General features: G+C 41.4%; 1 protein-coding gene across 1 annotated transcript in view; it reads right to left on the reverse strand.

Annotated features, from left to right (window-relative positions):
- Positions 1 to 744: 744 nt before the first annotated feature.
- The window catches only part of Abraxas2 (abraxas 2, BRISC complex subunit), a 36480-nt gene continuing 12613 nt past the window's right edge, over positions 745 to 24611 (reverse strand). The window contains exons 3-9 of the mRNA XM_027409139.2: positions 24300 to 24336; positions 21612 to 21678; positions 12056 to 12246; positions 10240 to 10359; positions 8240 to 8324; positions 5077 to 5191; positions 745 to 2858 (exon numbers count right to left, since the gene is read on the reverse strand). Coding sequence (XP_027264940.1) covers positions 2389 to 2858; positions 5077 to 5191; positions 8240 to 8324; positions 10240 to 10359; positions 12056 to 12246; positions 21612 to 21678; positions 24300 to 24336 — 1085 coding nt within the window. The 3' untranslated portion in view covers positions 745 to 2388. The remainder of the gene's footprint in view (positions 2859 to 5076; positions 5192 to 8239; positions 8325 to 10239; positions 10360 to 12055; positions 12247 to 21611; positions 21679 to 24299; positions 24337 to 24611) is intronic.

Here is a 24611-nt window from a genome sequence, read left to right on the forward strand (position 1 = left end):
GGTTCTGGGGATTGAACTTGGGTCATCAGACTGTATAAGCAAACACTTCACCAGCTGGGCCACCTCACTAGCCTTTTTTTTTTTTTTCTTCAAGGCAGGGTTTCTCTTTGTAGACCAGGTTGTCCTACAAACTCACAGAAATCCACCTGCCTCTGCCTCCCGAGTGCTGGGACTAAAGGCGTGTGCCACCAATGCCCAGCGGTGACCTGGGTTAATCAATCACTTCAAACAAGAGCGACTCTTCTGGGGAGATGCCACCAGAGCTCCAGGCTGCAGCTTTATCCACTGTGGGTTCTTCTCTAGATAGCTTGGTCCTCATACTTTCCTTGAAATCAAAATGAACATTTTACTAAATTGTGTTCTTAGATTCCTCTTGAAGCCAGACTGACAGGTCTCCATGGAGACTGAGGACAAGTTTTAATGCCCTTTAAAAAGAAACTACATAGCCATGGAGATGGCTCAGTGGTTAAGTAAGAGCATTTATTGTTCTTACAGAGGAATCACACTTTAGCTCCCAGTGCCTACAATGGAGGTTCACAATCACCTGTAAATTCAGCCCCAGGGGACCTGATGTCCTCCTCTAGACTTCACTAGCACCTGCACCCACAAATGCACATACCCTCATGCAACCACATGCACACAAACAAAAAGCAAGTCATTAAAAAAAAACCCAAAAAAACCTTACCCAAGAAGCAATACCTACTGAAGCAAGAACTTGCTGGTGCGGAGACAGACACTAACATATCATGATTAAATAAGTTTTTATTGTCACATTTAACTGCTTTGTCAGATATACACTGTATATTTCAGTATGGCATAAAAATAAGAATATTTTCCTGAATGTCAAAATCTGAACAGAGGAGATGGCGATGGCACTTTAAAAAACTGGAATTCATACCGTGCTGAAGCCGATAGTAGGTAGCTGATAAAGGCTAGAACGCACTGCACATAAAGTGACCCTCAACATTCAAATCAAACGGCAGTGGTGTAAGCCCAGCAAAACCGGGACAATTACAATGAAGACCATGGGGCACAACCAAAGCAGGGCAGTCCAGCATCTCATTTCTAAGCCTGAATCTGCTGTCTGAGACTGGGAGCTGGAGCTCATGAGTTAACACCGCTATAAAACAGAAATAAATCCTTTGGAACCAGATCTTAAGCCTTTTAACAACATCTTCATCCTTACATGTGTTAAACAGTCCAAGGAAAGGCAGTTCAGGGACAAGCATCATGGGCTGAATGACCGGCATAAATGCTGGACTTACCATCTAATCCAGTAGCCCATTATATTCTAAATTGTTTTTTAGTGGTTACACATTTTGGGCAAAACTAGAAAACAAGCAATAATTAAATAAAAACATAAGTGCATCCCAATGGTCTCCACACATTTGCAATTATCCCCCAAATGGCAACTTAAAAAAACAGGGGGAAGAGTATGGTTATTCAGACCATTGAAGCATATCTTATTCACCAAGATTCCTGGATATGTTCTTAAAAATGTCCTTCCTCCACAAATCTAGCCCTGGATCTGCATTACATCTCTTACACAGGAACTCAGATAAATTCATTGTGTCTGGGATCTGTTCACCAGACTCAGGCCTGGCATCTCACTCCTTTCTGCCATCCACTGCCGTGTGGCCTTCCTCAAAGATTCCAGAACAGAGACCAACTGTGCTGGTGCAGTGCAGCAGTTGCCGCCCTACACCGAAAGACTGACTTATGACACTGATCAGGATGAGTATTCACTGGGGATTAGTATTTCTACTTTTTTAAAAAGGCAACCATTTTAAGTGACAATATGTATCAGGCTAGTAGAAAAAAGTTGAAACAAAGCCCTCTCTCCCATCTTACAAAGTCATGCAGATAGGAGAAGGAATGTCTGACTTGTTCCAATTAGGCTTCTTGGAATTAACAAAATTTCTTTTCTGGCAAAGATAATTTGGCTCATCATAGAAAGTTCTTTGAAGGCTGCTGCTAAACTTGTTTCCCTTTGAAAAAGCAAATTTCAAGGCATGATAGTGCAGAGGTAAGTTTCCAACTTATAGAGTGTTTATAGACTAATTGTGCTTAGTCTCTGATCTCCAATTTATCTTAAAGAACAAAATACACTGAGGAGTTTCATTCTGCCTAAATTTACTAGTACATCCATGAATCGCACCAGAATTAGGACAATTTGATTATCGTAATGATTCTGCTGTGAACCCATGCACTGTACCCAGAGGCGAGGACCAGCGGGCAGAGGATTCTGGGGGTTCTGTGCATGGGGTGCTCCACTCGAGAGCCACGGCATCTGAGAAACCAGTTCTCCCCACAGATTAAGTCCTCAACAAACTCTCAATAAGCCATTAAGAAAAGCAGTGCCAAGTGGAGAGAGAGTCATCTGTTTACTTAAATCTGGGAGGTCTGAGTGTTCCTGGGGTCCTCATCGGGATGTGTCACGGGCCGTGAATTCTTCGAATGTGAGTATTCGCTATGAGGGGATTCTGCAGGGTCAATCAAATTTTCATAATCACTGTCGTCTGACTCCTCCCCACTGTCTCCAGCTGCTCTTTGGGAAGGAAGAAGATCTGCTCCACTTCCAGAGAACTTCAGTCCGGCACTGGTGGAAGCATAGTTGGAAGAGCCCACAGCCTGAGGCCGAGGCATGAAGACACTCCTTTCCATGTGAGAATGGCTCAGAGTACTTTCTTGATTGTTTGGGTGGAAATCAGAATATGGGGGAGGAGGATCAGAGGGCTCTGTATCTGCTAGAGTACTTCTCCCTTCAGCTGCAAACCCAGAATAGGACATCCGAGGGCTGAATGCTGGCTCCAGATTGTCAGACGGCATCTGTCTGCTTAACAGGGCCTGCTGCAACCCTGCATGGAAACAGGAAGAATATTTTAACAAGTTCTCCATCTTCACAGCTTTTTACTTCCACTCCATTAAATGGCCAGCCTGAGTGTGTTTTGGAAATGATCAGCAAGGCTGTGAAGTGATTGTTGCTAATATTTATAAATGATTTCTCTATACATCCATTTATTTCCATATTAAGTACCAGGCCAACCATGGTTATATAGCAAGACCCTGTCTCAAAAACCAAAACCAAACAAACAAGAAAACAGTCAAAAATCCAGGCAATCTGACTAGAAGTGTAACCCCAAGATGTAAAACATAGGTTTGTCACTACAAATTATGTGCTATTCTGCCTAGCTGTTGCCCACTGTGCTCAAAAATTTGAGACTACCAGCTGACACTAAAAACCATCCTCACCACCTTTACAAGTTACACGAACATGGAACATTCCTTAGACAGTTTCCTTTCAAATACAATACTGCTTTTCTTTTAATGTGTATTTGCATTTGTGTCTACCACTTGCATAAAAGTACCCAAGGAAGCCAGAGAGGGTGCTGGATCCAGTGGAACTGGAACTACAGGTAGTTGTGAGCTACTGTATATGGGGGCCGGGAACAAACTTAGTCCTTTGCAGGAGTAGCAAGATCTCTTAGCTGCTAAGCCACCTTTCCAGTCCCCCAAAATTTTAAGTGTCTCTTTTATGGGCTATAATGAACACAGGACACAATCCTGGTATGTCCAGCATGCTGCAGTTAGCTTGGTAACAACTTCACGGTTACTAGAAATAGATGATATTGTCAATACACACAAAAATCTGTACCAAATTTCTTAGATCTACTTTAACTTCTGCTTCAGCTTTTTTCTTTGGTCCTCTTGTTTTCAGTTTCAGAAACTTGAGGAATACCGTAAAAAAAGCACTTCTCATTAAATGCTTCATGACAAGGGAATGTCCTCCCTCCATCATGTGAACCCAGTATTTGCTTAGTACAGCTGAAGACATGGCTTGGTGGATAAAGAGCTTGCCTAACATGCCCAAAGCCTGGGATTCAGTCCCCACCACTACATAAAAGTGTGGTGGTATTGGTACTTGGTAGAAAAAAATCAGGAGAATCAGAAATTTGAGGTTATCTTCAGCTATAGAGAAAGTTCAAGGCCAGTCTGAGATATATGAGACCCCTCCTCACAAGCATGGGGATTAAGGGAGGTTTGTGGAATGGTCTCATGTAGTCAAGTAGCAAGACCTGTAATTCTAGCTACTTTGAGCTGGGCATGGTGGCATATGCCTTTAACCCCTGTAGAGGCAGGTGGATCTGAGTTTAAAGCTAGCCTGGTCTATAGACCAGAGTTCCAGGACAGCCAGGATTACATAGAAAAACACTTGTCTCTAAAAACAAACAAACAAAAACCCCCAAACACACAAAAAATTCTAGATACTTTGGAGACTGAGGCAGGAAGATCACAAGTTTTATGCCTGCCTTGACTATGCAAGTTCAAACCCTGTATGGACAATTTAGGAATATTGTCTCAAAAATAGAAAATAGAAAGTAGGGCCAGTGAGATTAAGGCCCTGATCTCCAAGACTTGACAATCTGAGTTCAACCCCGGGGCCCATGTTCTGGAAGAAGAGAACCAACTCTTACAACCTGACCTCCACCGGTACTCCCAACAAACAAATACAAAACCAAAAATAAACAGAAAGTCAAGCTCAGTATGACAGCGCACGACTTTAATCCCAACACTCAGCAGGTAGAGTCATGTGAATCTCATGGAAAAAACAGACCTCATCAGGCATGGGAGCAGACACCTGTAATCCTAGTACTTGGGAGGCTTTGTGGGGCAGATCTTAAGGCAGACGCCAGCCCGGTCTACATAGTGAGAAAGTGTATAAAATAAATATAAAATAGAATCAATGCAAAAAGGGGGCTGGGCCAGGAGTTGGTGGCACATGCCTTTAATCCCAGCACTCAGGAGGCAGAAGCAGGTGGATCTCTGTGAGTTAGAGGCCAGCCTGATCTACAGGGTGAGTACCAGGACAGGCTCCAAAGCAGTACAGAGAAACCATATCTCGACCCCCCACCAAAAAAAAAGGCAGCGGTGGGGGGGGGAGTGCGCTAGATTGTAGCTCAGTGGCAAAGTATCTGCCTAGCATATGGGAAAGCCTATGTTCAGCCTTCAGGATCCCATCCCACGGAGCAAATCCATTTCTCTGATATGGAATGGTAGACTCAGTCAGAAGCTTACTTCTTTCTTGTTCCTTTTCATTTTTCTTCTGAGTGATTTGTCTTCTTAATTTGTTCACTTCTGCCTGACAAGATTCAACAACTCGCTCACTTTTTTCTACATCTGCACACACTGCCTGAGGGGATGAAAAACAAAAGAAGGTTAGCTTCAAACCAGGTAGGAGGTAATCTATAAATTCAGCCTTATTAAAATCCCAGGAAAGCCAGGTGGTGGTGGCGCATGCCTTTAATCCTAGGCAGAGGCAGGTGGATCTTTGTGAGTTAGAGGCCATCCTGGACAGGCTCCAAAGCTACTGAGAAACCCTGTCTTGAAAAAAACAAAAATCCTCAGGAAAAATTTATTCGAGTCAGCCTTATTAAAAACCCAGCAGTTAAGAGCACTGGCTGCTACTCTTCCTGAAGACCCAGGTTCAATTCCCAGAAGACTCACAACACCTGTAACTGTGTTCCCAAGGGATCCACACCATCTTCTAGCCTCCAAGATCACCAGGCACTGAAGTCATTCAAATTAAACACAAACTGGAATGGCAGAGCAGACTTGAGTGCCCACGAGAACAGGCTGCCTTACCCCACTCTTCTTTATGAGACAAGCCCTCCCTATGTAGCTCAGGTGTCACCCCCTGCTTTATTCCTTTGAGAAAGTGTCTCTCCCTAACATGGTGCTACTGAGCTTTTCTGGCTAGACTGGAAGCTAGGAAGCTAGTAATCCTGTCTCTGCCCACTCAGTTTGAGGGTTCTAGGCTTGCACAGGACCATGTCGTCCAACATATTACATGGGATCTGCACTCTAGTCCTCACACTTGAACAACAGGCACTCTCTAACCACTGAGCCACTTCTCCAGCTTTTTTTTTAAAGGCTGTGTCCTAAAAGCTATTTTAATCAACACAATGAGGAGTCAGTTTCAGTCATCTTAAAAAAATTATTATCATTAGGGGGTTAGAGAGATGGTTCAGTGGTTAAAAGCAGGATTGCTCTTGCAGAGGATTTGAGTTTGGTTCCTGGCACTCATGGTGACTCATAACTGCCTATAACCTGAGCTCAATGGAATTCTCTGGACTCTGCGGACACTTGCATTCACATGCACATATCCACACATACTCAATAAGTTAAAAAATTAATAAGTGCATAGTGTGTGTGCGCATGTGCCTGCACCATGACCACATGTTGTGGAGGTCAGAGGGAAACTTTACGGAGTCAGTTCTCTTTGTCACTTTTAAGAGTGTTCCAGGGAGTTTCTCATTGGCCTGGAGTTCACTGAGTATGTTATACTGGTTGGTCAAGTAGCCTCAGGGATTCTCCTGTCTCTGCCTCTCTGATGTTGTATGTCACCACACCCAACGTTTCTATGATTTATTTTTTATTTATGTGTATGTATGTGCTTGTGTGGGTGCCCTGGAAGTCAGAAGAGGGTGTTGAATCTCCTGGAGCTGGAGTTACAGCAGCTGTAAGCCACCAGAAAAGATGCTGTGGATTAAACACTGGTCCCCTGCAAGAGCACCATGTGCTCTGAAATGCTGACCCATCTCTCCAGCCCATGCTCAAGTTTTTTATGCAGGTTTTGTGGAACAACTCAGGTCTTCATGGCTATACAGCAAGCACTTTACTGACTGAGCCATCTCTCCAGCCCCATTGGACTGTTATTTATCACTGACTTGCTTTCTTAATTTTAATCATTTAAAGATGATGATTGTGCAGTTTAGCTTAGAAGTCTTTTAAAAAGTCTAGGATGGGAAAAATAGAATTTCTTCCCTTGCTTAATCAATTTTATTGGAACAAAAAGAGAAACAGGATAAGATAGGCTGAAGAGATGGCTAGGAGGTTAAGATCACAGGCTGTTCTTCCAAAGGATTGGAGTTTGATACCCAGCATTCACATGGTGGCTGACAACCACCTATAACTCAAGCTCCAGGGGATCTGATGCCCTTTTCTGGTCTTGAAGGGCACTGCATGCATATGGCACACATCTATACAGACAGGCAAAATATCCATATACATAAAAATAAAAAATTAAAAAGTGCGTAAGACAGATTTATTTAACTAAAAATAATTATGATAAGGAAATCTAGAAAAGAAAGTTTCAGAGTTGAGGTTTGTTGTCTGTAATTCAGCTACTAACAATCACTGAGAGCTGACCTTTAATCAGGAAGGGAATGTGTGATACCATTAGAAGTCATTTGGTTAGTGCTAATGGTCTCAAAGGCCCTGGTCATGATTTTAGACAAAGCTTTTTTTCACTGCACAATCCTCCCATAGCAGAAATACCAGAAACTTCCAGAAAGCCAGTCTAGCACCAGTGAGCATGAATGGTGCTCCCTCCACTTCCAAGTATACAATGAACATAGGCCCTGGAAACTGCTTTGTCCTCTCACCAAGGCTTTCCCCCATTTTAGATGCTGCCTCCACTCTTCCCTCTACTCTCTGGGGTCTTTCCCAGACCTCTGAGAGTTGCAACTTGGCCACTTTTCTTCTAGTTCTCAAATGTAAGTGCAGTGGGAATCACTGTCAGCATGTAGCTGGCAGTTGGAGGTGATGCTGTAAATATTTGTTGCATGAATAACTAAGAAGAAACAGATTCCACTGCAATCCTCCTACTCCACAATGGCAGCTGGGGGTGTGGGAAGGCAGGCAGAGCTAGACCAGGGCGTAGGCTTTTGACATTGTCCCCCTTAAGAATATAACTGACAGAGACAACTGTGTTCTTAGCACCCCTCTTTAAACTCAATTTTGAAGATGCACTTACCATAAAAAGCACAACTGAAAAGGGGTCATAAGTGTTCTAAGAAGCAGCATTAATAAATTACTTCAGGGCCTCTACCTCAGCACATGAGGCAGGATTTGTTGATTGACATCAGATATTATCTTCACAAAATCCATTCTGACTTTTTAAGAAATTTCATATGCACATTTGTTTATCTGTGTGAGGGTGCTGGATCCCCTGGAGCTGGAGCCACAGACTCCAGTTATGAGCTGCCTTGTGGATGTTGGGAGCAGAAGCTGAGTCCTCTGAAAGAGCAGTCGGTGCTCTTAACCGCTTAGCCATTTCTCCAGATATCCATTATGATTTTTGAACCACAGCTATTCATTTGCCAATTAAAAGATATATATTTAAAAAACAAAAAAGTAGGATTTGAGCAATATAAAAAAAGATGGAAAGACCAGTTACCTGTACTTTCTCCTGAAGTGCATTATAAACCTGATAAATTGCCCTGATGTCCTTCATGACTCCATCCTTGTCAAAAAAGTCAGTACTAGAGGACAGAAAAAAGATGTCAGAATATTAAAATCACCATGAACACGAGGAGGCATTTTTGTTAACAGTTCTACCTCACAGTATCAATTACATGCTGTGACTCAAAGATGACAACATCTAACAAGAATATGCTAATAGAAGAGAAATAAAAAATACATCACCAATTAAAAAAGGACATTTCCTAGTAACTATGTTTATCTCTCTTTTTTATTATTTTTATTTTTAGATAGAATCTTTCTATGTAGCCCTGGCTGGTCTTTGCTATGAAGTCCTGGTTGGCTTGGAACTAAAAAAACCCCACTGCCTCTGCCTCCTAAGTACTGGGATTAAAGGTGTATACAACTAACCACATCTGGCTGTTTTTTTTTTTTTTTTTAAACCTGAGGAAAGCAGCTGGAGAGATGACTCAGAGGTTACAAGCACTCACTGCTCTTGCAGAGGACCTAGGCTCAGTTCCCAGTTTGCATACCACAAACCAGAGCACCCATAACTCTAGTTCAGAGGATCCAATGCTCTCTTCTGGTTTCCTCAGGCACTGCACACACAGTGCACATATAGACATCCAGGAAAACATTCACATACATAATTTTTTTTTTAATCTTTAAAAAAAATGCAATCTGAGAGAAAACACAGTAAAATTATCTCAATAAGAATAAAAAGAAAAACTTTCAGGAATTACTTATTTTTTTTGTGTGTGTGAAGGTGTACATGCATGATTGTTCATGTGCATGTAAAAGTGTGCTTCAATGTGCATGCTTCTGTTGGGGCCAAAGCCACTGTCAGGTGTCCTCCTATTTCTCTCCACCTTATTGTTTGAGACGGTCTCTCACAGAACCTGGGATTTGTAATTTTGGATGTTTTGCTGACTGATCAGTAAGTTCCAAGCACCTGCCTATTTCTGTGATCCGAGTGCTGAAGTCATAAATGTGCTCTGCTCAGCTCAGCTTTTTATTTTTAATTAATTAATTTGTCTTATGTGTAGGAATGTTTTATTTGCATGCATGTCTATGAACCATATGTATGCTTGGTATCTGTAGGATCCAAAAGTGGGCACTGGATCCCGTAGGACTGGAGTTACAATGGTTATGAGCCATTATGGGGGTGCTGGGAATAAAACTCAGGTTTTCTACAAGAGCAACCATTGTTCTTAATTGCTGAGTCATCTCTCTCTTGCCTCCTACCTAGCATTTTTACATGAGAATACAAATTCAGGTGTCATTCTTGCACAGCAAATACTTACTCACCCCTGAACTATCTCTCCAGTCTAAGTTGTCTAGATATATTTTTATCTTTTTGAAACAGGGTCTTACTATGCAGCCCGGGCTATCCTGGAATGGAACAGAAATCCACTGCCTCTGCTTCCTGGGAACTGGGATTAGAAATATGTGCTACCATTCGCTGCAGAGTAGGCTTGTTTTGTTGTTGTTGTTGGTTTTTTTTTTTTTTTTTTTTTTTGAGGAAGGGTCTTACTCTGTAAGCTGGCCTTGAACTTATGACCATCTTCTACTTCAGCCTCTCAAGTGCTGGGATTGCAAGTGTGAGCTACCATACTCAGCTTCAGGGATCATTTCTTCTGTCTTTTTTTTTCCAAGACAGGGTTTTGTTTTTTTTTTTGTATATAGCCCTGGCTGTCTTGGAACTAACTCTGTAGACCAGGCTGGCCTTGAACTCACAGAGATCCACCTGTCTCTGCCTCCTAAGTGCCAGGATTAAAGATGTGTGCCACCACCACTCAGTTATAGGGATCATTTCAATAGTTTATTAAGAACGAATTTGGATATGTGTGATGATACTGGTAGTGGTCTGTTTTCTTTAATTTCAGCTAAAATACACTTGATTTTACATTTCTCCTTACACTTTAAAAATATTAATAAAGAACATACTGTAAGAACTCATTTCACCTTTCAACTTACCCATGCTCTTTAATAACTTTGGCATAACTCTGAGAAGTGTTTGGCACTGAAGACACTTTGTACTCTTGTTGGCTAGTATTGCCTAGATTGGGGATACCAAGTGATATCCTTTGATTATACCTGTGGGGAGAATTGAGAAAAACAGCACATAATAAGTACATCTATTTGTTTGTCTGAGGCAGGGTCTCACTATGTAGCCTAAGCTAGCTTCAATTGTTCATTCTGCCTGCTTCAGCCTCCCATGTGCTGGGATTACAGACATATGCCACCGTACTTTGGCTCTACTGCTACATTGCCTAGCTAAGTGTTGAATTCATGGGCTCAAACACTCTGCTCACCTCACTACCTCATTGCTGGGTTTACGGTATTTGTCACCATTCCCAGTTTTAAAAGCATTCATTTAAGAATTGGGATTAACAGGTCTGATTTCCAATACCCACATGATGGCTCACTATTGTCCGTAACTCCATTTCCAGGGGATCCAACACCCTCTTCTGGCCTCTGCCAGCATCAGCCATGCATTCTATGTACATAGTGGTGGCGTACGCCTTTAATCCCCAGCACTCAGGAGGCAGAGGCAGGCAGATCTCTGTGAGTTTGAGGCCAACCTGGTCTACAGAGTGAGTTCCAAGACAGCCAAGGCTACATAGAGAAACCCTGTCTTGAAATACAAAAACAAAAACCCAAAACAAACAAAACAAAACGTAAAGGATTGGGACTGAAGGCTGTGGATGTGGCTCAGCTAGCAGAGTACTTGCCATGAGTGCCCAAAGCTCTGGGCTCAATACGCAACACCACATGAACCAGGTGTGGTGGCACACATCTGTAATCTTTGTATTCCTTAGGTAGAGGCAGGAGGAGGAGAAGTTCGAGGTCATTCTCAGCTATGCGGGCTAATTCTGAGCTACAGGGTGAGTACCAGGTCTGTCAGGGATCCAGCCACAGGGAGGCCCTGTCTCAAAAAATCAAACAGCAAATTGGGGAAGATCATCACAAGTTAAAGGCTGACCTGGTCTACATAGCAAATTCCAGGTCATCTGAACTACAGGGCAAGACCCTGCCTCAAAAACAAAAAACAAAACAAAAGGGTAAGGTTGACGGCAGGTTTCTGTCAATAAATATTTCACTGAGGGCTGGAGAGTTGGCTCAGCGGTTAAGAGCACTGGCTGCTCTTCCAGAGGACCTGAGTTCAATTGCCAGCACCCACATGGCAACTCACAACTGTAACTCCAGTCCCAAGGGATCTGACATCTTCACACCAATGCACATAAAAATAAAAAAGAAATATTTAAGAAAAATAACTATTTCACTGATTTTGACTACTGATCCTACGAGCACATTTCCAGAAGGAAAACTTTCTGCAACTCACAAGCAGCAAATATGGTCACATAATGTTGGTTTTGCTCTTTATCAAGGTCACAGAGCAAAACCCTCATCATTAATAATGGATCATTTTTACAATTTCTGTCTTTGCATTGTGTGTTCTAAAGATTAAATTACAAACAGTAGCAAAACTCTATTTTTGCATAATGGGTCATGAAGAAACAAATGAAGTTTCTACCTGTAAGAATACAAACATGTCTAAATGATGCTTATTGATCCCCAAACTATTTTAATTCATTTAATTGGTAAGCAAGCCCCTGGGGACCCACTTGTTTCTGCCCACTGAGTGTTGGGGTAACAGATGAAGGCTGCCATGCCCAATTTTTACACAGGTGCTCTGCTCCGGAGCCAGACTCAGGTCCTCACACTTGCTTTACCCCCTGAAGCCCAGCATCTTTCTTTTTATGCACAGCTGGTGGGAAGCTTTCTTTACCTTCGATTTGGCCTAAATAGAACATATTCTAAAGCATGAGTAGAATTGTTGGCGGTAGAGATGAAGCTGAAGAGAAGGAAGACAAGGTCTGGCACACCGAGGATACGGGTGAGCTGCTTGTGGATAATCTGCTCTCTGTAGGACATCTGTTGTTGGGTGTTCCGACGGAATCTGTACCACCCGATAACTTTCTGCAATAAGAACAGAAGAAAGTATTAAGAGCTTATTTAATTCAGAACACATCCAAACACAAACACCAGTAAACAAATGTTATGGCCACTTTATGTTGGCTAGGCCAGAACTAAAACAACCATCTGTGAACAAGTGAATGGATAAACTGGGTCAACTGTGGTACAATGGGATCATATACCGTAATAAAAAGGGAACAAATCAGCATGGAGGAATCTCAAATAAGTATGCAAGGGTGTGGAGAGTATATGCTAAAGGATTTTTATTAGTATAAAAGTCTAGAAAATGAATCTGTAGTGACATATGGCATAGCTTCTTACACTATGTCATGACCTCATATGGGGCCACATAACTGAATGTGAGGTTAAAAAAAATTGGTAATAGTAAAAAGTTTCTGAATGTGAAATGACCATAAATTAATTCAAATCAAATAGGGCTGAAAAGATGGCTCAAACAGGTAAAGGTGCTTGGCCCCTAGGCTGCTAACCTGAGTTTGATACCTAGAACCTACATGGTGGAAGAAAAAGAGTGACTCATGTGAGTTACCCTCTGACCTCTACTTCTGTGATACGGCACAAAATGACTGCACAATGAGTGTGTACACACACAGGGACACAAACACTCACATACATGATAGATCTGAGATGTCTGTGGCAGCACTCTTGAATGCTGCACTGCAAGGTTTTACCTCAGCCTGGCTTCTGAACACATCACAGGCAGGCACTGCACGCACGCGCGCACACACACACACACACACACACACACACACACACACACACACACAGGCACTGCACACACACACAGAGCACAGCAGGCACTGCACACACACACACACACACACACACACACACACACACACAGCACAGGCAGGCACTGCACACACACAAACACACACACACACACAGCACAGCAGGCACTGCACACACACACACACACACACACACACACAGACAGCAGGCACTGCACACACACACACACACACAGCAGGCACACACACACACACACACACACACACACACACACACACACACACACACACACACACACACACACAGCACAGGCAGGCACTGCACTGCAATGAACTCAGTACAAGTACTGCATATGCAGCACGCCACACCAGCAGACGCTGCCAGAAGCACCAGACTGGCGCTTCTCCTGAACTGCATAGACAAAGCTTGTAGTTCTGGTAAAAACATAATGGTTTAGTTATGGAAAACAAAACAACATTTTCTATCATCATCCTTCAATGCCTAAATATCAAATTTGTGTATCTTTGAATTGAGCTGTATTAGAATGTTGTTTTTTAATTGCTGACTTGGGCTTTAAAAAAAAATCAGTGAATGAATTTGGCTTCGATTAAGACAGAATTTTCAATAATATTTGTAATTTTATGTAATGATATTTTTTCACATAGTCATGTGAAGCTGCTTTTCCAGCCTTAAGGACTATAAAACCTAAGTATTGATCAATTTGAAATATATTGAAGATTCCTATGCTCCACAGTATTAAATGTCTAGCAAAAGTTTAATTCTTTATGTAAAAATAAATAAGGACATCATCTCAGTAGGAAGCATTGTCACTAAATAATAAAATTATATGTATACCAATGAATTGTCTTAAAATCAGTTTCTTTGTGAGCTATTACCAGTAAATGTCTGATCTGTACATCCAGGGTCATGCAAAAATTTTAACAAGAAGGGTTTGTAAATGGAAAATTCAAGAAGTCCTGACAAAAGCAGTGGTTCAGAGGCTGACACAGACAGGGAAGGGAGGTGTTTGGAGGAAATGGTAGACAGGTTTGCAGGTGATGAGGATGTGCATTATCAGGTTAAAAGTCACAGGTCAAGTGTGTGCACAAGGATTAAACAGATGAAAGCACACATTAATTGCATTTTGTCACGCACAGCCCACTGTACAGCCTGGGTTTAAAGGTTAGTATTATTAGCCCTGCCTATAGCACAGCCATGCCAGCTGGTGAACTAGACTCAGAATATGCCTCATAATGTGGCCTGCTGGACACACAAGAACATCTCTAATAAGAATCTCAGCTATTCAAATTACTAAGTGTAAAGAATGCTAGAAGTATGTTAAAATACTGTAATTTTAAGACCTGGTGTTAGTGTTCAGGCATCTGTATTGGCCTGTCCTGGGGGTTCTGACAGGATATGCCCTCAGCTGCAGTCACTAAGAGCTCCCTTTTAAAAGGGCCCTGCCCACCTCCCGTCTTTCTCTCTCTGCTTCTCTGCCTGTTTCTCTGTCTCTCCTTCTCTCTCTCTCTGTCTCCTTCTTCTTTCCTGCTGCTTCTGTCCCCAGAGGCCAGTTTCCCTTCTCTGCCAAGCTCTGTCGAATGGTATCTTTCTCTCTCAAACCACTTTTTAAAATGACAACACCTGAGAATACTGATTTATTGTCCCCCGAATCTCAATAGTAACATGTCAGGAATTTAAAAATATCTAGAAATTTGTTTGTTTTTCATTTCATGTTATAATTCTAAATTATACAATTGTTGGTGAATAAACAAACTTTGTTTTATAATAATAATGATAATGATAATAATAATAATAAAAGCATGTGAGGCTGGGCAGCAGACCCCTTTAATTGAAAGCCAAAGGCAGATGGATCTCTGAGTTCAGGCCAGCCTGGTCTACAGAGTGAGTTCCAGGACAGCCTGGACTACACAGAGAAACCCTGTCCCAACCCCCCCCCTCACCAAAAAAGCATGTGCACACTTATACACACAGCCATAAACAAAGATAAATTCAATGATCAAATACTTTTAGCTTTCATTAGATCTATTGTTTGTTAATTTTTAGCCTTGTTCTTTTTTAAATATACTATTAATATTTCTCTGAGAATTTCATACTTGTGTGTATGATCACATTCACCCCCCACTCCTCACTCTAACTCCTCTTAGATCCACTGTTTGTTAACTATAAAGTTATTCTATTTGTCTATTTCCTTTATAGCATTAAGCAATCCTTAACACAAAAATCCATACTTTAAAAAACAAAAAGGGTAATTTGACATTCGCTGACAGTTTTTTTTTTTCCCCCAAGACAGGATTTCTCTGTGTGTAGTCCTGGCTGTCCTGGACCTCCCTTTGTAGACCAGATTGGCTTTGAACTCACTGAGATCCACCTGCTTCTGCCTCCCCAAGTGCTGGGATTAAAGGCGTGTGCCATGACCGCCAGGCTTGCTAACAGTTTTAAACCAAATTCTCTTATCATTCTAAAGAGTGAAGGTGAAGATGCCAAATTCATACTGATGATATTTACAATTCCGTATTTTTGAGTTAGTAGACAAGGTAGTTTCAAGCTCAATGAGAATCTAGGTCACCAGTACTAAAAAGGACATTTTGGATGGATGCATCTACCAGAATCAAGAATTAGGGACCTCTCTCCCTAAACTTTGTAACATTTCACAGTTGAGTTTTCACAGGCTTTCTCCTCATGCCTCAGTATTCACTGACATTTGGGCACACTGACCAACTTTCTCTTGGTCCTTACACTGCTACCGAGAAGTTGTTGTGCCTGTTACTATCTGTTTCATAAAGGATGCTTTGATTTCAGAAGATACAAAATCTCACCCACATGCTTGTCTTGACCTAAAACTGAGGTCTGTGGAAACTTTGTAAGCACAGTATGTATTCTGCTAGAACTGTATACTAAAGATTTTTAAAAGTATACATGTGGTGCTTCTGTATGTGGGAGCATAGTGTACAAGTGCATGTGCACAGATGCATATATATGATTCCATGTATCTTTCTATACTGAAGTGTGATCTCTCACTGGACCAGAAACCCTAGTCTAACTAGCCAACTTGCTCTGTCTTTACTTTCCAACTGGAATTACAAGTAGCTGCTTACTCCCAACCTACTCTGTGTGTGTGTTAAGATTTATTATTTTTTAAACATTTAGTTTATTTTATATGTATCTGAGTGTTTGCCTGCATTTATCTATGTGTATCATGTGTGTTATAGTACTCAAAGAAGCCAGAAGAGAGCAATGAATCATCTGGAACTATAATTACAGACAGTTGTGAGCTACCATGGGAACCAAATCCAGTTCCTCTGGGAAGAGCAACTAAGCAATACTTTTAATTGTGGAGCTATTTTTCCAGTCCTTGCTATTATTATTTTATTTTCAAGGCAGGTTTTTGTTTCTCTGTGTTGCTCTGGCTATCCTGGAGCTCGTTCTTTAGGCCAGGCTGGCCTCTAACTCCCTTAAAATTTTTTAGTGAGTATTTTGCCTGTGCAAAATGTTAAGTGTACCACATGTGTGCAGAGCCAGTGGAGGCCAGATGAGAGCATCAGATTCCCAGAACTAGAATTACAAATTGTGAGTTATCATTGTGGGTGCTGGAAAACAAACCCCAGTCCTCAGCAAAAGCCATCTCTCTAGTATACCATTCAGCTTGTATGCAGGCTCTGGGAACCTGTCCTTACACTTGCAAGGCATGTCCTTTATCCACTGAACCTTCTCCCTGCCCAATATGAGAATTTTGTAGTAAACAAAACAAAATCTCACATTAGTTCTATTCTCAACTGTAACATTTTAAGTGCTTCTCTGTAGGTAGCACACTCTTTTGAGGTGAAGGTTTAGTTTCATGCCTTTCCTGGGTGGAGGTGGACCCAAATAAGAATAAACTATAAAGCCTTTTTTGTCATCTAAAACTTATATATCATCTCCACTTTTGAAAAAATATCTTAGCCAGGTGGTGATGGCACATGCCTTTGTAGGTAAAGGCAGAGGCAGGTGATCTCTGAGTTTGAGGCCAGCCTGGTCTACAGAGCGAGTTCCAGGGCAGCAAGGGCTACACAGAGAAACCCTGTATTGAAAGATCAAAGCAAGAAGAAAAAGAAAGAATGAAAAATATTTACAAAGTTCCAACAAGATGATTTTCTGTGCATTAGAACCCTTTACTCAAACTATATCAAGCTACATAGAACACTGTTTTCTTCTGGAACTACTTCAGTAGTAGGATGGTAGAATGCATGAGGCTCACATTTAATTTTACACTCAAAAAACAAGGTAAAGCCACCAAACTTGAGAACCTGAGTTTAATTCCTAGAACCTACATGATCAGCTCTTACAAGTTGTCCTCTGGCCTTATGCACCACATTTGCTGTGGTACATAAGTATGTATGCATGTCGTGTGTGTGCATATACTCATGCAAAAAAAATAATAAAACACACACAAACACAAACCTCCTACTCTTTTCACTTCATATAAGTTAGAGATCTGAAGACCTCCTGTTTTCTTTTTTCTTAAAATATTATATTTTTTTGTATGGGTGCTTTGCCTGCATGTATGTTTGTGCATGCACCATGTGTGTGTCTGGTGCCCTCAGAGGCCAATGGATTCCCTGGAACTGGAACTCAAGTTATAAGTAGTTGTGAACCATTATGTATATGCTAGGAATAGAACCCAGGTCTTCTACAAGAGCAGCCACTGCTCTTGATTGCTAAGCCATCTCTCCAGTTCCTCCTCCATTCTTTTTAATGGCTGCTTCAAGTTCCATAGTATGATATATGAATGTAATCAACTTGATCTAATAATTCCCTGCCAATGAATGTATAGATAGCTTTTAAAAGAGTGAAACAACAAAATTCCTTGTACATGGATCAAGACAGTAGACTTTGGTATAAGCCTTTGTTCAATCATTAATCAACAGAGTCTTAAGCAAATTTCTTGAGTAGTTTAAAGAGTCAAATGAGTGATTTGTCTCACAGGCTGCAGCAGGAGTATGTCAATACATGGCAAAGGCCTGGCAGAGTTACATGTTCAGTAATTCCAGATGTGAGTATAATTATTTTCTCCGGTCACATTTCTAAAGCCAGGGCTATCTACTTAAAACTTACTATAAACACTCTTCTTGGGAGTAGGGAAGTAGCTTAGCTGGTAAAAAGCTTATCTAGCATGCACCAAACGCTGGGTTAGAGCCTCAGAATGACACAAGAGAGGTGTTGTGGCTCATGCCTGTATTCCCAGCACTAGAATGACACAGGAAGACTGAAGTTTAGCATTAGCTACACACCAAGTTCAAACCCAGCTTGGACTATTGAAGGCCCTGTCTCAAAAAACAAACAAAATCTGCCTGCCAAATGCTTGCATTAATTTCCATTCACCAACCACTCCCTCCTCATTCCTGCCATGTTGTCAGAGCTGAGTCTTCTAATCTTGTGCCTATGTGATGGGCCAAACGTGGCACATCTTCATTTAAATTTGTGGTTTTGGTTGAGGCAGAATTCCTTTCCTGTGTGTCTTGGTTGTTATTACAGACTTCTTTTTACATCTAATAACTTGCCTATTATTTTTATTTTTTCTTTCTTCCCTCCTTTAAAACTTTTTTTGTGTGTGTGGAGGACTGGTGAGATGGCACATAGTGCAAGCCTTGAATCCCCAACCCTGGAACCTACGTGTGGTGGTTTAAATGACATGTCCCCCATAGGTCTATTACACTTGAATACTTAGCCCCTAGTTGTTGGTGCTGTTTGGGGAGGCTTAGTGGGTATATGGCCTTGCTGAAGGAAGTGTGTCACTGGGGGCTTTGAAGTTTCAAAAGCCACATGACACTCCCATTCTATCTGTTTCCTGTTTGAGTCTAAGATGTGAGTTCTCAGCTGTCTCAGTTTCCATGCCTGCCTGCTGCCATGCTGTCCAGCCATCACAGACTCTGACCCTCTGGAACCATAAGCCCAAAATAAGCCCTTCTATAAGTTGGCTTGGTCATGGTGTTTTGTCACAGCCATACAAAAGTAACTAATATACTACATAAAGGTGGAACGTGAAAACTGACTCCACAAAGTTGTCTTCTGACCTCCACATTGTAAAGTTTTATCTTTTGTTTTTCAAGACAGGGTTTCTCTGTGGCTTTGGAGGCTGTCCTGGAACTAGCTCTTGTAGACCAGGCTGGTCTCGAACTCACAGAGATCCTCCTGTCTCTGCCTCCCAAGTGCTGGGATCAAAGGCATGCGCCACCACCACCAGGCTGTAAAGTTTTAAAACATGTTGAGTGTCCTTATGTGTGCAGGTACCTTCACTGATGCATGCATGTGGGAGGCATCTCTGTGTCTGGTTTTTCTGTGGGCACAGGGATCTAAATTCAGGCTCTCATGTTTGTATGCCAAGCACATTAACCCACTGAAATGGGTTAATAATTAAGACAGAGCTAGCCAATAAGAAAGCCTAGCCATCAGCCAACAGTTTAATAATATAGCATCTGTGTGTTTATTTGGGGCAAAGTGGCTGTGGGACCAAGCAGGACAGAAACCTCCATCTTCAGTAAGCCATGAAGAGTAAGCCAAGAATCAGCCAGCAGTCCTCCATGACCTCTGTATCAGTTTCTGTCTCTAGGTCCCTGATTTCTCTAGATAATGGACTACAAGCTGTAAGATGAAATAGACCCTTATTTTGGTCCTGGTATTTTATCACAGCAATAAAAACCCCAACTAAGCAGTTGGCATGTGGGTGCTGGGAATGGAACTCAGGTCCTCTGCAAGAGTAAATGTGTTCTTAATCACTGAGCCATATCTTCACCCGTTATTTGCTTTTTTTAAAACTGATGTATAAGTCTGTGTGTGCCTTACATGTGCAGATGCCATTGGAGGCCAGAAGAGAACATCAGATACCCCGAGGCAGAAGTTACAGGCAGTTGTGAGTTTTCCAACATAGGTGCTAGGAACTGACTATGGGACCTGTGGAAGAGCAGCAAGCACTCTTGGCCACTGAGCCATCTCTCCAGTCCCTACATTTTTGGGGTGGCAGATGTTACTGTTTCAGACAGGGTGTCAAGAAGCCCAGGCTGGCCTTCAATGTAGCCAATGATGACCTTCAACTCTTGATTCTGCAATCTCTACTTTTCAAGTTCTGGGATTATAGGCATAAGCCACCATGTCCAGCATAATTTACATTTTCCAGGATTATTGTTGTGACTATAATATTAGTGTATCTTTATGAGGTATCACTGAAGCTGAGGAGCTATAGCAACTGAAGGCAGCTAAAGAAGCAGAAGCCATTTTTCTTTGAGTGAGTGGACACTCGTAGATTACTCATGTACATCTAGGCAGAATGAACTGGACTTAGTGAGTTTAAAAAAAAAAAAAACAAAAAACAAAAAAAACAAACAAAGAGCAATCCTAGCACTCAGGAGGCAGAAGCATGTGGACCTCTTGAGTTCTAGGCCAGCCTGTGATGGGGGATATCTTTCTGAATGCTGTGAATATATGTTTCTCATATTGATTGATGAATAAAGCTGTTTCGGCCAATGGACAGGCAGGATGTAGCCAGGAAGGAAGTATAGGAGGGGCTACCAGACTAGGAGGATGTTTTGAAGAGGTACACAGTCATGAGTAAGACACCATGTAGCTACAGAGGGAGCAAGAGGTCTGGGCATCACCTGTAAGCCAAAACTACATGGAAAAATACAGACTGATAGAAATGGGTTAATAATTAAGAGAGAGTTAGCCAGTAAGAAGCCTGAGCCATCGGCCAAACAGTTTATAATTAATACAAGCCTCTGTGTATTTATTTGGGACGAAATGGCAGTGGGATTGGGCAGGACAAAAACTTCTGTATACACGTCTGTTCTACAGAGCAAGTTCCAGGACAGCCAAGACTACACAGAGAAAACCTGTCTCAAAAAGCCAAAGCCAAAAGAAAACAAACAAGAAACAAAAATAGGACATGAAGATAAAATGGACAAATGTTAGGGAGAGGTCTAAGAGGGAACAGGGGAGGCTGGAGGTAGATATGATCAAGACACACACTATACATGTATGAAATTGTTGAGTAAGTTTAAAATGTTTTTAAAACTAAAAAAAAATCTACAAAATTACTTTTCAAATTATAAACTAAAAAGAATGAACCATCCAGTGTCATCTGGACTACTGTTAATTTTCTGTATTAAAGTTTTTTTTTTTTTTTTTTTTTGTTGATTTTAGACAGGGTTTCTGTGTCTTGGCTACTCTGGAACTCAAGTCTGTAGACCAGGCTGGCCTTGAGCTTACAGAGATCTGCCTGCCTCTGCCTCCTGAGAGCTGGATCAAAGGTGTGTCCCACCACTACCAGGTTTAAAGCCAATTTTTTTTCTTACAAATTTTACAGAAATGAAATCACATTATACTTACCCCACCACACACACACACTCACTGATAATAGTGTAATGTTTCAAATCTGTAATTTGTCTTTAAAATCTACTTACGGGATCAGACATGTAGCTCAGTGGCAGAGTACTTGCCTGTTATGCCCAAAGCCCTGAGTTTGATTTCCAGCACAAAGAGAAAACCTTTAATACACACTGGTTATCATGAGTTCTTGCTGTTCTTCCTTTTTTGTGCTACTGTATCAGGCAATATATGAAACATACCTTCCTCCGATCTTTAAGGATTCTGTCCAAACTCTCTTCGTTCACTTTGCTTGCATAATCATAAAAACTGTTTTTTTAAAGAAGAAAAAAAAATAATTAAAATGCTATAGTACTGTGACATAGACATAACCACAGGGGCCTACAAAACATCTAACTCTAATAGATGAAACTGCTTCTTCTCAAAGGTTGGTAAACAGAAATCAGCTTAAGTGCTTTCTTGATAGCAAGCTACATTTTGTATCAAATACTACTAAAGAGATTGCTACATTCAAAAGACATTCCTTCCATGTGTGGGAAGTAATTAAGTAATTACAAAATGTGTGGTTTCAAATGGCTCCACTACTTTGTTTCTAAGTATCAATTACTTATGAAAAAAAAAAAAAAAGATAACAGAAACCCATTTTCTGAGAAATGAACGTTTCTGGAATGTTTAACAGACCTCCCACTGGATGCTTTATCATTACATATTCTAGCCACAGTTCTGAGGTATGAGTTCATCCCCAATTCAATAAGGTTTTCTGCTATTTTTATATAATAAAGAGACAGAAAAGCTAACCAACTGGTCCAAACTGCAGAGCTAGTGGGACAGACCGATTGAACTGGAAACTAGTATGGGTAGCTTCAAACGAGACCAATCAGATGTACTGACATGAGGGCCCTTGTGCCTAGTTATGGTCTTAGAAATGCCATCCTCCTCCACCACACACCCAGGTCCCAAAGGCAGGAAGGTTTTCACAGGATGTAGGGAAAGAACTGTCTCGGAGATCAGGAGACAGCAGCTCCAGCTGTACTTCTCACTTCAAGATCTGAGACAGACTACTTACCCTACATGCTCTTCTCTCCTCCTGCTTTGCAAAGTAAGAAGCTTGATTTCTAAGAGATGATTTCTAAGATTTCCTTCAGTTCTAAGCAGGAGTCAAATCCCGGTTCTGAAAGTTCTGTTCCAGCAATGATTTGTGAAATTACTCAGGAGGGAGAGACAGAGCATGTCCAGTGAAGTTCTGACAGTCAGGCCAGAATATATTCACAGCCAGGCAGAGGTAATGTGTGGACCAAACCTAATCATCTTTCCAGATGAACCCATAGCTGCTCACCTGGTATCCCTGTTCCTCTTTCAGTTAAATAGAAATGGCTACTTCTGGCTTCATGTAAATACAGTCACTTTGCTTAATGATAATCTCTGAAATAACTAAGGAATAAGGGTATATGTGCAGGGTGAAGGACGATAGAAGTCCCCAGGCATGGGTGCTTGTAGAGGGGTCAGGGTGAAGACAGAAGGGGACGAACAACAGAAAGAACCATACAAAGTGACTTAGAAGGGATGAAGGAAGGACATGAATATTAAGAACACGGAAGAAAAAATGGGCATAGTTGGCACAAATCTTTAATCTGAGAGCTTGGGAGGCAGAGGCAGGGGGATCTCGGTGACTTGAAACTAACTTGGTCTACAGCTAAATCTACGTCAGGTAGGGCTACATAATAAGATCCTGTCTCGGGGCTGGAGAGATGGCTCAGCGGTTAAGAGCACCAACTGCTCTTCCAGAGGTCCTGAGTTCAATTCCCAGCAACCACATGGTGGCTCACAACCATCCATTATGAGATCTGGTGCCCTCTTCTGGTGTGCAGATATACATGGAAGCAAAATGTTGTATACATAATAAATAAATCTTAAAAAAAAAAAAAAGACCCTGTCTCAAATAACAAGCAATGTTTATGTGGGCTCACTGGAAGAAAAGCACTGGTCTGCCTTTAGGGGAGAGAAGGGGAAGATGCAGAGCCCAGGGAGTTTTCTGAAATACACATACCAGTCCTCAGATGGAAGGGTATGGGTTAAGAAAGAAGACTAACAACTGGGGGGTGTAGCTCCATTTTAGAGGGGAGGTTAGCATGTGCAAGACCTCCATTCACCCAGCCACACTGCCAGAGAGGCGAGTGTTGGTTTGGGAGCATCCACTTTTCCCTGCAGATGTCACTCTCCTATTGCTTTTTTCCTTCAGAATGACTCTCTTCCATTAAGTTCTGTCCTTCAGTGGCCATATGACAGAAAGGGCATATAGTAACTTAAACACAAAAAAGCAATGTTTATGTTCCCTTTTTATTTTAATTATTTTTTAGATAATCACTCACTGTGTAGGCCTAGTTGGCCTTGAACTCACAGAGATCCACCTGCGTCTACCTCCCAAGTGCTAGAATTAAAGGCATGTACCACCAGGACCTGGATCCTGGATCAACATTTTTAATTTTTCTCAAAATTAAATTTATATCTATATGTGATTTCTATAAATTTATATATATGTAATCTTTGATTAACTTTCTTCTCTAAGTAAAGAACTCTTGATAGGGAGGTTGAGGGGAAAGCTCAATCTAAACCACAGACACAATTGTTTACAAGTCCCTGCTTCCCTTTTCCACTCAAGCACAATCCCTCAAACACTGTTAGCATCCAATAAATAAAATTCAGAGCCAGGTGTGGTAGTGCACTTGAGAAGGAAGATCATGAATTCAAGGCTAGCCTGGGCTACACAGCAAGATCTTTTCTTAAGCAAAAATGACAACACAAATGCACACACAAAAAAACAGAAAAAAGTTTTAAATAGATTTGAGTACCCTTAATTATACTTATAATCAATTACAGGCCTAAATTCACTTATTTCAAACTTCTTCAATGAGGATCCACATATGGCTTACCTAAAAAGTTTTGAACAGGGCTGATGGTTATGAATTTCTGTAACCAGAAAAAGGAAAAAACAAAAAACTCAGTTAATCATGTAAGGCACAGGCAATTATAAAATAGTTCATGATTTTTTCAAATCAAAATTCAAGATAATCAAGACCACTTTCTTCTTATAAACAGGTGCCATGTGTATGCCATGAAGGCAGTTGACTGCTTTTCATTACAGCAAGAGACACAGTCTCAGAACAAAGCAGACTGGAGGGTGAGAGCTCTGCTTGCACTTGTCTCTGTGTGATGAGTGCACATCTGACAGTTTTTATTCAGGA

Source organism: Cricetulus griseus, chromosome 3 (assembly GCF_003668045.3).
Source record: "Cricetulus griseus strain 17A/GY chromosome 3, alternate assembly CriGri-PICRH-1.0, whole genome shotgun sequence".
NCBI classification, from domain to species: Eukaryota; Metazoa; Chordata; class Mammalia; order Rodentia; family Cricetidae; genus Cricetulus; species Cricetulus griseus.